The 12,547-nt window shown below is 35.9% G+C and overlaps 1 protein-coding gene across 1 annotated transcript in view; it reads left to right on the forward strand.

Moving 5' to 3' along the window:
- Positions 1 to 1,021: 1,021 nt before the first annotated feature.
- Positions 1,022 to 12,547, forward strand: part of ASPH (aspartate beta-hydroxylase) — a 99,828-nt gene continuing 88,302 nt past the window's right edge. Inside the window, exons 1-3 of the mRNA XM_009710179.1 lie at positions 1,022 to 1,039; positions 4,097 to 4,246; positions 6,337 to 6,405. Of these exons, the coding sequence (XP_009708481.1) occupies positions 1,024 to 1,039; positions 4,097 to 4,246; positions 6,337 to 6,405 (235 nt within the window). The 5' untranslated portion in view covers positions 1,022 to 1,023. The remainder of the gene's footprint in view (positions 1,040 to 4,096; positions 4,247 to 6,336; positions 6,406 to 12,547) is intronic.

Raw genomic sequence — 12,547 nt, forward strand, 5'->3', positions numbered from 1 at the left:
GATGTAAGTGTATTAGTGTGTGGGTTTTTTTTTTTTCTCCTTTTCTGATCCTTAAGAAGAGGAGAGTATGTTGATCATTAATCATTGGCATTAGCTTTAAATTCTATAGGTAGCGTGCATATTGTCAGAATTTAAAGGAGGGGTGAGTGAGGTGAGTTAGTGTTAGTCTTTTCAAGAAAGGGAGGGCAACAAAGCAAAATCAATGCCTCTGCTACTTTTAACATGCAGTAGAAATTTTGCCTGGTTTAGCTTTACAGCATGTGGCATATTGCACACTAGGGAAACCAGCTTTGCTTTGGCAAAACTATCGGTAACTCTCCTTTGGGTCTGCTGGAAGCACGTATGAGGTGTGCTGGGGAACAGTTCTGATCTGAATATTCTTTGGCAAGAATGTGTGTGGTTAGTTTTGAGTAACTCTTGTAGAAGGCTCAAAACTACCGTTTAGAAATTAGCTGCCTTTTATTCTTAAAGTAACTAGCAAGTTTCAAATGAGCAGTCTCCACAGGATACTCGGGAAGCCTGGTAGAGGAGTGCCAACGTGGAGAAAGTTTCTTGGGTGAGGGCCAACTTAACAAATGCAAGCAGGCAAGTTTTGTGTCCAGACTTGTGTCCTTAGAGCTCAGACACTGTGGCATACGCTGCAGCAAAAATACTACAGTACAACGTGCTCGGTTTCATTTGCTGCTGTGTTTGATGTTGGAGGATTAAGGGGAGGGGAAAGGATCAACTACCCAGGATGCTCTGTTTGGAGGAGTAAGTGAATTTGATTGTCGTCAGAACTAGATTGCCATATCAGTTCTGAAAAGCGTTTGGCTCCTGACGATAACTGCTCTAAAAATAGGTTTGGAGGAGAGGTTTCTCTTGGGTCCAGTTTCGAGTTCCAGCTGGGCTGGCTTTAGGAAACTTGTTTGCTCCTGTTGCAAGACTACAGTGAGGATAAATCGTTTCTTATTCTGCCTTCAGCGTTAATTTTTGGAGATACGGACACACTCGCTCTGTCTGCAGAAATCGAGCACTAATGTTATGGCTGACGACACAGGTATAATCCTAACGTTTTTGTGAACAAATGGAAAATGCGTGGTAGCTAGTAACGGCTGTGTTGCGTTTTGTGATCAGCAAAATAACTGGCTTACTGTGGTATGTTGGTATTTTCTAGCCAGTTTGCTGTTCTAGTCTGCGTTACAGGCTGCCTCTCTTCTCTTTGATTAAATGTTCTCTGGACTAGAGGTGTTTTGTGAGTTTATGGCAGGTGGTTAATTGTAACTTAGTTTTTGCTTGAGTAGAGCATCCATTGAAATAAGAGACCTTGTTTTGTCTTCAAATACCTGACTTTAAAGTTATTTTTTGAATATGTGAAATTACTAGGTGTCTTTAACATAATCTAAAGTAAAAAGGAAAAAGATTTTCATACATTTTTATCTAGACGTGACTCTTTATGGGGGGTGGGTGAGGTATAGGACTTTTAAAGATTTGCCGTTGAGGAATAGAGCACACTTTAAGACTTTCTGATATCTGCGTAAAGACATCTGGTGGTGTAAGCACAGGCTTACCAGATATGGCAAGTGACCTACTTCTGACATGGCTGGCAGCATGTGCAAGGAAAGGGCTTGAATTGAGAATTAACTGTCTGGAATGAGCTCTGAGCCAGCTTCAGTCCTTGCAGTGTTTTGTTCTGACCCTGCGTGTAGGGTTATCTCTGCAGACCATAGGTACATTTTATGTTACATAACTTCCACTTCTGTTAAAGTGTTCCCTGATCAAACTGCCATGGTTGAATTCTTAGCAGAATTTTTCAAGAGTTTTGAAAATAATTTTCCTATAAGATAGGAAGCCACAGCATAAAAATGTATCTTTGTGACTGTTGTGAAGGATATTTTTATAGCAGAATCTGTTTTTGAGGGATTTGCATGAAACAGTCTTTTAGACTAGAAAAAAATTGAACAGCTATGCTTGATTACTTAAACAAGCTGTCTTTTGTTTTCCTGTGTTTCTCTTTGAATAAGTAAAGCCGCTTTATTCGGAGGCAACTAGCAGTAAACATTAGAAAAAAGTAAGGTAAATGAGTAAGTGTGAAATACAGTAAGATTCTCTTTTCTGTTTGCCTCTTCTGATACCTAGTTTGCTCTAGAACGATGTTGTAACCTGGCATCATTTAAAATGTTTTTATCCTTAAGGTTTCATTTTAAATACAGACAAAATTTCCATTGACTGCATTGGAACATAGGAGTGGCAAAGTTCTGCTGTTACATGGGGTAATTGTTTGTTTCTGAATATTACCATTTCCAGCTCAAGAGTACTTCAAATAAGTTTCATATACAGTTAATCGTGTTTCTGAATGTACTGGCACACGCTGCTTTGCCTCTGTTTTCAGGCTACCTGTACGTCTTTCCCACAAGAGAGATGTTATGATGAGTTATGTATATGGACCTTGCACATACATAATTAGGGTACTGTGCAGTAAGTAGTGATAGGTGCCTGGGGTGAGGCTGAATTGGCTCGACTTCTCTCTGACTGTTATTGGGCAGCCTATATTGAGGCAACTTTGTGCTTAATATAGAAAACAAACTAAATAGCTGGTATTTGATCTTTGTAAAGAGTAGTCTTAAAAAAAAATCTTTTATTAAAAATAAATGCTGAGCTGAGTAAGAGCTGATGTATGTCAGTTACTTTTATTGGTCTGAACTGTGTATAGCACAATTAATGTAATAAAAGGTTAATTTATTACAGCTGTGAATCTGATGGCAAGCAGGGTCTGAAAGTACTTCTATATAATATCTATTACAGAAATAAGTCAGTCACCAGTGTCTCATTACTTATCTTTCAGAGCTGCTCCATTTTATTCTAAAAAAAAAAAAAATCATGTTGATGTGTAGCTGTTCAGAGTATTTTTTTCTTTTTCTACAATTAGTATTGATAAATACATCAAACATTCCTTGCAATTAGATAATAAAGTTAACTCCCTACCTTACTATATTATCACAATATTCATGACAGAGTTTTTCAAGTATTTCAAGCTATGTAAGAAATAGTTTTACTTCAGTAACTAGAACTGAATGTAGCTGAACGGGCAAGGGCTGGTGCTTAGAAGGGAATGAAGTGGTGTAGGTTGGTGGACATGAAACTGTGGCCAAGTGCCAGCCTTGCAGCAGTAGTATCGGGAGGCGGAAGAGCAGACCTCAAGCTCTGGAGAAAGGCGGCAGGCATCTTTTTGGATGCACATTTATTTACTATATGTATCCTTTCCCTAATGTGATTCTAAAGCAACGGACCAAGCAATTTATGTCTTCTCTAGTGGTGATGCCTGTGTGAAACCCCATACACATATTCTACATTGAAGTCTTTCTTTTCCCAGTGGTTTGTTTATAACTACTGTATTTTTTTATATGCACTTACTTTCCGTATGTGTGGTTATAAATGAAGCTGTGATTTGCATTAAGTCTGTGTGTCATACTTTTATTTGTATGTTCCATGCGACTGGAAGTCTAAAGGTATTCAGCATGTAGTGAATCTCTGCTTGATTCTAAGCAACAGGGAAGATATTTTTAGTTGGTCGAATGTCTGAACTTGTAGTGTTACCTTTAATATGGTTTAGATTTTAGAGCCTTCTTAGGTTATTTGAATTTCCATGTTGATTCTGTGAGCTAATTCAACTAGCTTTAAAACTTGCTTCGGAAGAAATGCTGTTCTTTCAAACTGTTTCTCCTGATCCTGTTGCCCTCTGGTGGCAGTTGGAGAACTGTTGGCACAAATGCAAAGCATCTCAAAAATGTTAAGCTCTGTTTAAATATACACTAAAGGGGAGGAAGGGGGGATTTCCAACTAAGTTGTTAAGACAAATTACATGTGGGTTTTTGGTGTTTGGTTGGTTATAGGGCTTTTACTTAGATGATTATCAAGCTTCCCACCATAATTCCTGGTGATATGAAAAGCAAGTAACAGTGGTGAAGTTTAAAAATCAAAACCAACCCACAAAAAAGCGTCACTCAGATGTCTTGTTTCTTATGACTACACAGAATAAAAGACTTAAAAAATTATGATTGAGGATATAACTCTCATACAAATTTATTTTTCCTACTTGTTTGCCTTATTTTAACAGAAACTAAGCATGGAGGAAGCAAGAATGGAAAGAAAGAAGGTCTCTCTGGAAGCTCATTTTTCACCTGGTTTATGGTAATTGCTTTGCTGGGAGTTTGGACATCGGTAGCAGTTGTCTGGTTTGAACTTGTAGATTATGAAGAAGTTCTAGGTAAGAATTTTAAATCTCAAGACGCTTCTAATAATTATCATGATATGCATTAAATGGAGGCCATTTTAAATTTCTAGATAGCTGATCTGACTACTGCAGTGTTTGGAAATGACCTGCATGATAAGAATAGGCAATGTAGTTCAAAACGTACGTTTTAATGCTGAACTCTATTATGATGTTAAAATGGGATTCTCATAAGGCTGAAAAAGGTTATTAACATACTGCATTTATTAAAGAATTGAAGAAATCTCCAAGGATAGATCTGGATCTCTTTGTAACATGTCTACTCTAGTTCATTTGAAGTGTCAGCTAGATACGCATTGGTTCAATTTAAGCTCTCAGAAACTTGCAGCAGTGGTTGAAAGTGGGCAGCTAATGTTGCCACTCTTCTGATGGACTGTGTTGCCTATAGAGTCAGCACAACTGATCAGATGTCCTCTCATGAATGAGCTGTTGAATGACCTTAGTTTTAAGCTTATAACGGTGATAATTGTATCTCAATATGACAATGTTAAGGTAGTATTGTTAATGTAATACCTAAGGGTGAAAATTAATGTCTCAAATTTCAAGATGTATGTCCATAGGTAGAGCTGTTGTCCCTGATGTTGTACAATTCAACATGCACTTTTGTAACTGCGGGTTTTACAAGCTTTATAGCTTTACAGATCTGTTGGTACGTGTTTTTTTTTGATCTGAACTGATTTTAAGAGAAACTTCTGGTTTGAAACCTAATTGGGTCTAGTGATGCAAATAATGGTTTCTATATTTTTACCATGCATGCAGCCAAAGCAAAGGATTTCCGTTATAACTTGTCAGAGGTCCTACAAGGTAGGATATTAGAGAAATAAGCTTGCTTTACAGTCCCTTGGCTAAAAATTTTGGTTTACTTTTTCATGTTTTTAATTTTTTAGAGAACTGCTGTTCTTCTACAATGACATGAAACTCAGTCATTTCTCATCCGTCTCATTCTTCATTGTTTTGAAGATGATACAATTCTTCTTTCTAGAGAATTACATTTATTCCACCAGTCTGCTGTGTTTAACCATAAACTGATAAAGATCCTTTCTAATTGATTGCTTCTGTACAATGGTGATGGCCTTATTTTTGTCTATTCTAGACCCAGGTCTGAACTTTTTCTTCCACAAAACTGTTTTCTAATTTTCTAAGTACAATATGAAGAACTATATTTCATTTATTTTCATGGCAATCAAGTTCTGCCTCCATTTAGAGAATGACAAGTGTAATAATGAACCCGCAAACTGTAAGGACTTAGAGTTCTTCTGCGAACAGTGTGCAGAGTTTCAATCCTATTAAAAGTTATGTCTGAATTTTATCAAAGCTAATTAGATAGCTCTCTACTTACTTGGTGATCCCAAGACAGTTCTAATCTGGGTACCACAATTCTATGCTAAAAATTCATTTTTGAATAGAAACTGGGTTTTCCTGTTGCCTGTACTTAGGGCTGATAGAGCTGCAATTTCAAAAATAAAAGTGAGAAGTCTCATGTATTAGTAGACTATAAAAGGATAGACATCTTTTTTGTCTGCAGTGAACGTTATACAGTTGTTGATAAAAATTATGAATGTTTTTCCTTTGTGCTTATCTTCTATTAACTTGGCACTAAAAATTATAAACCTATCTTTTTTTTCTGAGAATATAGAATGGCAAGAAGCATGTAATCAGAAAACAAATGGTGATTATTTGATGAATTCTTGGTTTATTCTTTGTTTTCCGTTAAACACGTTAAATGTTCCTTGTGAACTTAAATTTTATTCTGAGCAAAACATGTTCACGTAAAGCACATTGCTTAATTACAGATTTCTTTTAAATCTGCAAGCACCAAAATAAATGTGTGGAAAAAAACCTAACTTGCATTCAGTCTAAAGTCTAGGAAATGCAAAAAGGAGCTTAAAATATTTGTAATATTTTCCAGGAAATTTAAAATGTAGTTAAGAAGAGTACGGCTAAATCATTAAAAAAAAAAACGTAACAACCTAGCATTGACGGTCAACCATCACACATTGAAAACCCTGTGCTGGAAACAAAACTACTGAATCTCTAATTCTCTCTTCATCTCTCTGCATTTCTAGGCAAGCTTGGGATATATGATGCTGATGGAGATGGAGATTTTGATGTGGAAGATGCTAAAGTATTGCTAGGCAAGTACAAACACGGGTGGAATAATCAATATAATTCAGTTGTCATATTCATGTTTAGTTTTTGTTTAATGTCAAAACAATATTTCTGGTTTTTCCTAATTGGAGAACTGAAATTGATGTCATTGTGGTGGGGTTTTTTTCTTATTGCAAGTTGTAGAATTGTGTGTGTAACGTGTAGCAAGTTGTGTTCTTTTTCTCCTAATATAACAGTGTAAGTGGAAAGCTTTTAATTACTTAAGGGATGATTTTGAAGTTAGGTGGTTAATGCTGCTGTATCGACCGTTGAAAGATGGTTGTGATTATTAATAAATTTATCAGATGCAGGGCTTAAGATGCTTCAAGAGTTAAAACATTGTTTATGTTAACAAGTTAAGCGAGGTCCGTTTTAAAATCACTTCCAGCAGGCCTTTGTACTTCTTAGATGACTAGCATATTTTTGTAGTGTCTTTCCTCTATTCTGAGCTCTCCAGAAGTCTGTTTTTCTTTGCCCTTCAGAAATCCGACATGACATGGATTTTTCTTCTTTGACTTTGAAACACTGGTTTTAGGCTTCTGTTTCTTGTAGTTTGGGAGAATATCTTTCTGCTCACTACGTATCTTCAAAGTGAAATTTCAATCACTAGATATGCTTTGTCATATTGCCGTTCTGCCTATATCTTCTAGCAGTTAAAGCACTACCGTCTTCAGCTTCACAGTTGAGCACTGGATAGATACTTCTTGCATACCTGATGTTAGAAAGTTTACTTTTCTTTAATTGATTTGTTGAAATGTAAGCCTATTCTGAGCACAAACCTAGTAAGTTAAACAAATAAACAAAACAATAAAAAAAACCCAGCATAGTAAATAATAGCTTGAGACGAGGGCAAAGTGGAATGTCTCAAACTAGTCAAAGTTATCAACAATATATCAATAGTATATTAGGATGTTATGACTTGCTATTGGAAACTCATACTCCAGAAAAATCAGTTTATCATCAGTTTATTTTTCCCCACTTACGTTTGCAGAAATCAGCTAGTCGTCTTGAGGGATTCAGTTGTTTAATCCCTTCATGGTTTAAAGAGAACCCATGCAATCAAAATTACTGAACCAGTTTGCAGTGGTGTGAATGTGAGAGGCACTCCAAAGAATCTTCAGTGCTCTGATTGACTTCAGAGCTATAAATTGGGCGTTATTTATAAATGATGAATAAGATAACACTTTTTATAGTTATAATCTTAATCTTTCTCTGTCTAGCGTGTAGGGTATAGACAGTGGATCTCAGTCTCCTGTGGATCATATTAGTTGGATTCACATCGCCAAGGTGGTAGCCAGAAACATGCTGCTGCTTTGTTAAGTCTCTGTTTTATGGAACTTGATATAGCTGGGAATTCTGCCAGTACATGACAGTGTTTCTATTATAAACTTGTCTTATCACACATTTAAACCTTATACTTCAAATGTGACATTAAAAGGTCACAGATCAAAAACTATTTTTATTATTTTTGAATACTTGCTTAGAAATATGATTTAATCTCATTTAAGTTAATATTTTCTGCAGAACAAAGGAAATGTCAAATTTTGAAAAGTTACATGACATTGATAAAAATTATGAATAGAAACATATATTTTTTCTAATAAGTAACATATAATATTATTAACTGAAATTCCGAGTAAATTATTGTGCTTGTTTGTATTTAACATTTGATATGAACTAAAAAATGAACACCACTATGCAGACTAAAATTATTTCGTTGATGCAGGAACTGGAAGACTAGATTCCCTCTTGAGGAATTTGTCTTCCAGAATTGAGTCTTTGTAGTAACGAAAACCATGTAGTAAGCCTATATTGAACTGCATTAGGGTAACTGTCTAAATATTGAATGCATAGCTCCTTTTATATTTTGTTAGTGAGGATTTTGTTAGTACATGTGGTGTGTTTGAAGACTTGTTACTTCTTGGGATTTTTCTCTGGATCAGACTACCGTAACAGCAAGTGGTTTCTTTGATTTAATGTCGGCTTAAAAAGGACATACTAGTGTTTAATACTAGGAAGTCATATGCTTTTTTCTTTTCTGTTTTTTAGCTATTACTAAACTACTGTATATTGAAATTGTGGCATGTACAGGTGTTTAATACTGTCTTTAGTTTTTAAATCTTTAGTGTTTTGCTACAAATTTAAAGATTTAATTTGCATATTAATGATAAATTTTTTTTAAGTTAATTTTGAGAAATGCTTCTACCAGCATGAGTTTATTTTATACTTCAAAGAATGGTTTAGTAGCTGATAAGTAGTTTTCTGTACTACTTGGGCACACCTAAATAGAAGAATTAACATTAATTTCTTGCATGTACAAGGTATGATAGGGTCTGTTCTTTTTATTTATTGAAATCAAAAGAGGTTTGACGGTTAAGTTCTCTTGAGGTATTTGTGTAATTTTAAAACCGGTGTGCAAGAAGTGTGTTCTTCCCCTCTTCCTTGGCCCCCCGCCCCCTACTTGGGGGGGGGGGGGGGGAACCCCACCTAAAACCCAGCCAGCCAGCACCAAATATTTGTTTAGTTAGTTTTGTATCCATTTATAAAACAATTATCCAGGGTGGAAACGCGAAGCTGTTGAAGCTACTCTGCAGTTATCTTGGAGATTCTTTCTTTTTCGCAGGTATTTGTGAGGTTCTGTTTACTGAATTCCTTTTGGTGGTGGGAAGAGAGGCTTCTTAATGTGCTCGTTTGAGGGCTGCTGTTCCCAATAATTCTCTTCCCACTTCTTGTCCACTTCACTCTGATTGCTCTTTGAAGGAAGTTACTCTTCTCAGGACGAGTGTTATGCCTGACCTCAGTACAGAGGAACAGTGGCTTTAGTAGCATTACAAAAAAATGCAGTTATAGGGAGTACCAATGTCTGTTGTAATAGAATCTTTGGAGCCAAGCTGTTTTTTATAGTTCAGTCCTTTTTAACAAGCAACATTATCCTGAGAAATTCGACTTAAATCTCTGCAATAGTTAGTACAATTTTGGAACTGCAGCTACAAAAAGTCATCACTGTGGTGGTCTTTTGCATTTAGTTCAGAGTAATCTGGTTATGCAGAAAATGGGGGGGAAAAAACCCCACCCAAAACCTAATGTGTCAGCAAACAAAGGGTGGTAAACAGAACCTAAGCTTCTGTAAACCAACTTTTTTTTCCCCTGGTTCACCTGTAGTAGAAAAACATATTTGCAAGCAGTGGTACAAAGATTGCACATTTGGAAAATCTGTACTGAGATAAAGAGGAGTTAAAAGAATGCTTTTGTATCGTCCAGCGCTTTCGGATAGGTTTCATACTCCTCTATTTTTCTCATGTTCTACTGTAGCACCTGCAAATATTAAAGGCTTGCATATGCACATTCTCCTAAAAGAGATGTTTGCAGGAGAAGAAAGGCTTTGTCTTGCTAAATGAATGTAGGCAAGCCCTCCGCCCCAGCGGTGGTGGCAACACTGTTAAATAAAGATAGATTTTGATTCCTGGATCACTAATTTGAATTGTTATGTTTAGACTTCTCTTGAAATAAAGTAGTTATTTCCCATGAGTCACTGATTTAGCATGGTATGGCTGCCTGATTGGGCACTTCCATTTTTGTCACCATTTTCAGGGACTTCTTGCCATGCTTATATGTGCTTATTAGTACATATGTTTTACTTTGAAAAGCAGTTCTCCATTATGGGGATGAAGCAAGACTGAAAATAGTTTGAGTATTAATTAGTTTGAGGTTTTTTGTTTTAACTCTTTCTAAGAAAGAAAAAAGATGAATATGTGAAATAATGTGATACTTTCTGTAACTCAGGCTGAAGTGGCTTAGATTCAAAGGCCATTATATTAATCTTGGGTAGTTTTTGTAAAGAATTGTAAAGAAAGGGTTTGGAGTTTTGTCGTTTGGTGGTTTTTATGGTAAAGACTTTAAGAGGTATTCTTCTAGTTTCAGTGGTTCCCTTTGGTGTCCTAATATTTTCAAAGAAAATATGCTGCTGTACTGCATGTTATATTTTATAAAGATAATTGCTCAAGAGTCTTTTTCTTGACTTAGTGCAAGAACGGGGACATCCATATGGTTCTTCATGTACTTACAGAAATGTTATTTAAAGCCTGGGGTCTTTTCTGACTGGTGTGTTGTTTTTTGGTTTGTTTTTGTTTGTTTTTTAAATGACAGATTCGGACAGGCTAGAATCATGCAAATATTTATAATTCTGTGTTTATAATTTAGTTGTGTGTGGTGTTTTGTTTTTTTTTTTTAGCTTCAGATTTCCATTCCTAAATTGAGATTTCATTCTTCAGTAAATATGCTTACTTTGGTGTATATCTTTACATCTTGTTTGGTCCAAATTTTGGAAACAAATTAGAATGATGACTGACTACTGTGCATAAAGTTAAGTCTAAAATTTAATTTTTATAGAACTAAGCCATGGAAGAAGTTGGAGAGGGATATTTATAATACCTTGATTGCCTCCTGGATTCAATCTGTCATTTTTAAACCTTTGGGCTATCCAGTGAAAAATTAAAGAGAATGGCTGGTCACTCAAGTAGAGGTTCTGGACATCCAGGTACAAGGATGTGGAACATCATGGACTTGGAAGTTTCCTCAGAATTATCATTGATACTTTCGCTATGTGCTGTAAGAAAAACGTTGAAATGTGTTAAATGTCTCTGCCATGAACTCCTCTAACTTGAATGTTTCATTAACCTGCACCTGATACTGCTTTGTAGTCTGCATGTGCAATATGTTCACTTAATTTTATGTCTCAACAATCTGTCTTCACGCTTAGCCCACTTTTCTGCTTCTCCTTCCAACAAACAAAGGTTTGTTCTGGTTAGAAGTGGTGGAAATTCCTCCCTCTTCTGCTTTAAAACTTACTAGTAGTTAACATTCATCATTGCTTGGTCATTCTGTTGTACTTTTCCCAGAATGGAAAAGTTAAATTGTTGTTTAGTATTAACTATAAAACAGCGGATTTAAATTAAGAAAACAAAACAAAAACAACCAACAGGAGGGGAAAAAAACACTAATCATGGCTTATTTGTATTTTACAAACCCCAGTTAGATCAGTGGGTCTCATAGCCCAGGATAGCAACTCCTGGTATCAGAGAGTTTAGAAGTGATGAGCTCTTTCTTCACTGCTCTGGCTATCTCTACTTTAGCCAGCTTTAGATTGTCTGTGTGACAATGCATACACCCTTTATATTGGCTACATATTCATTTTTATCTACTGTTCTGTATATCTTCAGGTTTGGAAGGAATTCCTGAGGATCAAGTATATCATGTAGAATACATATCATAGAAAAAAATGATTGAGAAGCATGATAAAAAAACCCAAACAAGCAAACAAACTGCAAAACAACTCCCCCAGCATTTAGAGTCCTCGCTTCTAAGCAAAATCAAAATTCTGCATGGTAGAATAAATGTTATCCTTAACAGTATGTCTGTGACAAGTTTGTTTAAATACTGTTTGCTTTTAAATGTTATTCTCAGCTACCAGTTGCAAGCTCTGGAATTTGAACATTATGGTTTAAAAAAAAAAAAGGCAAATTGGATGCTTTAAAGTAGCGGAGGATTACTGTTAAAAAAACTGTCTAAAGGTAAATACTCTGGCAAGAAAACTGAATAGAAATGGATTTGGTTTCAGGACTAGGAAGAAGGGAAAGCAAAGCTGCTGCCTTTTGTAAGATTTTGGCATAATATGGTGCATGTTTATTGTCCAAATTATAGTCCGTATTTTGAAAGATTCAACTTTCTTAACATCTTTCTATTTCCTAATTAGCATTCCTGTAAAGACTGCTGTCTGTGACATGAGATGTCTTTCACAGATCCTCCTTTTGCAGTTTCCTCTTTCCACCTAACTGCTGTCTCTTTTTTTCCCTTCCCTCTCTCTCTCTTTCCTCTATTCTTGTGTAGGCCTGACCAAAGATGGCAGTAATGAAAATATTGATTCTCTTGAGGAAGTCCTTAATATTTTAGCAGAGGAAAGCTCTGATTGGTTTTATGGCTTTCTGTCATTTCTCTATGATGTATTGACTCCTTTTGAAATACTAGAAGAAGAAGAGAGCGAAGCTGCAGATGATGTTGATGGTACGTCACAGAATGAAGGGGTTCAGGGAAAAAAGACTTGTGTTATTTTGGATTTACAGAACCAGTGAC

This window comes from Cariama cristata, unplaced genomic scaffold, assembly GCF_000690535.1.
Source record: "Cariama cristata isolate BGI_N322 unplaced genomic scaffold, ASM69053v1 scaffold2371, whole genome shotgun sequence".
NCBI lineage: Eukaryota > Metazoa > Chordata > Aves > Cariamiformes > Cariamidae > Cariama > Cariama cristata.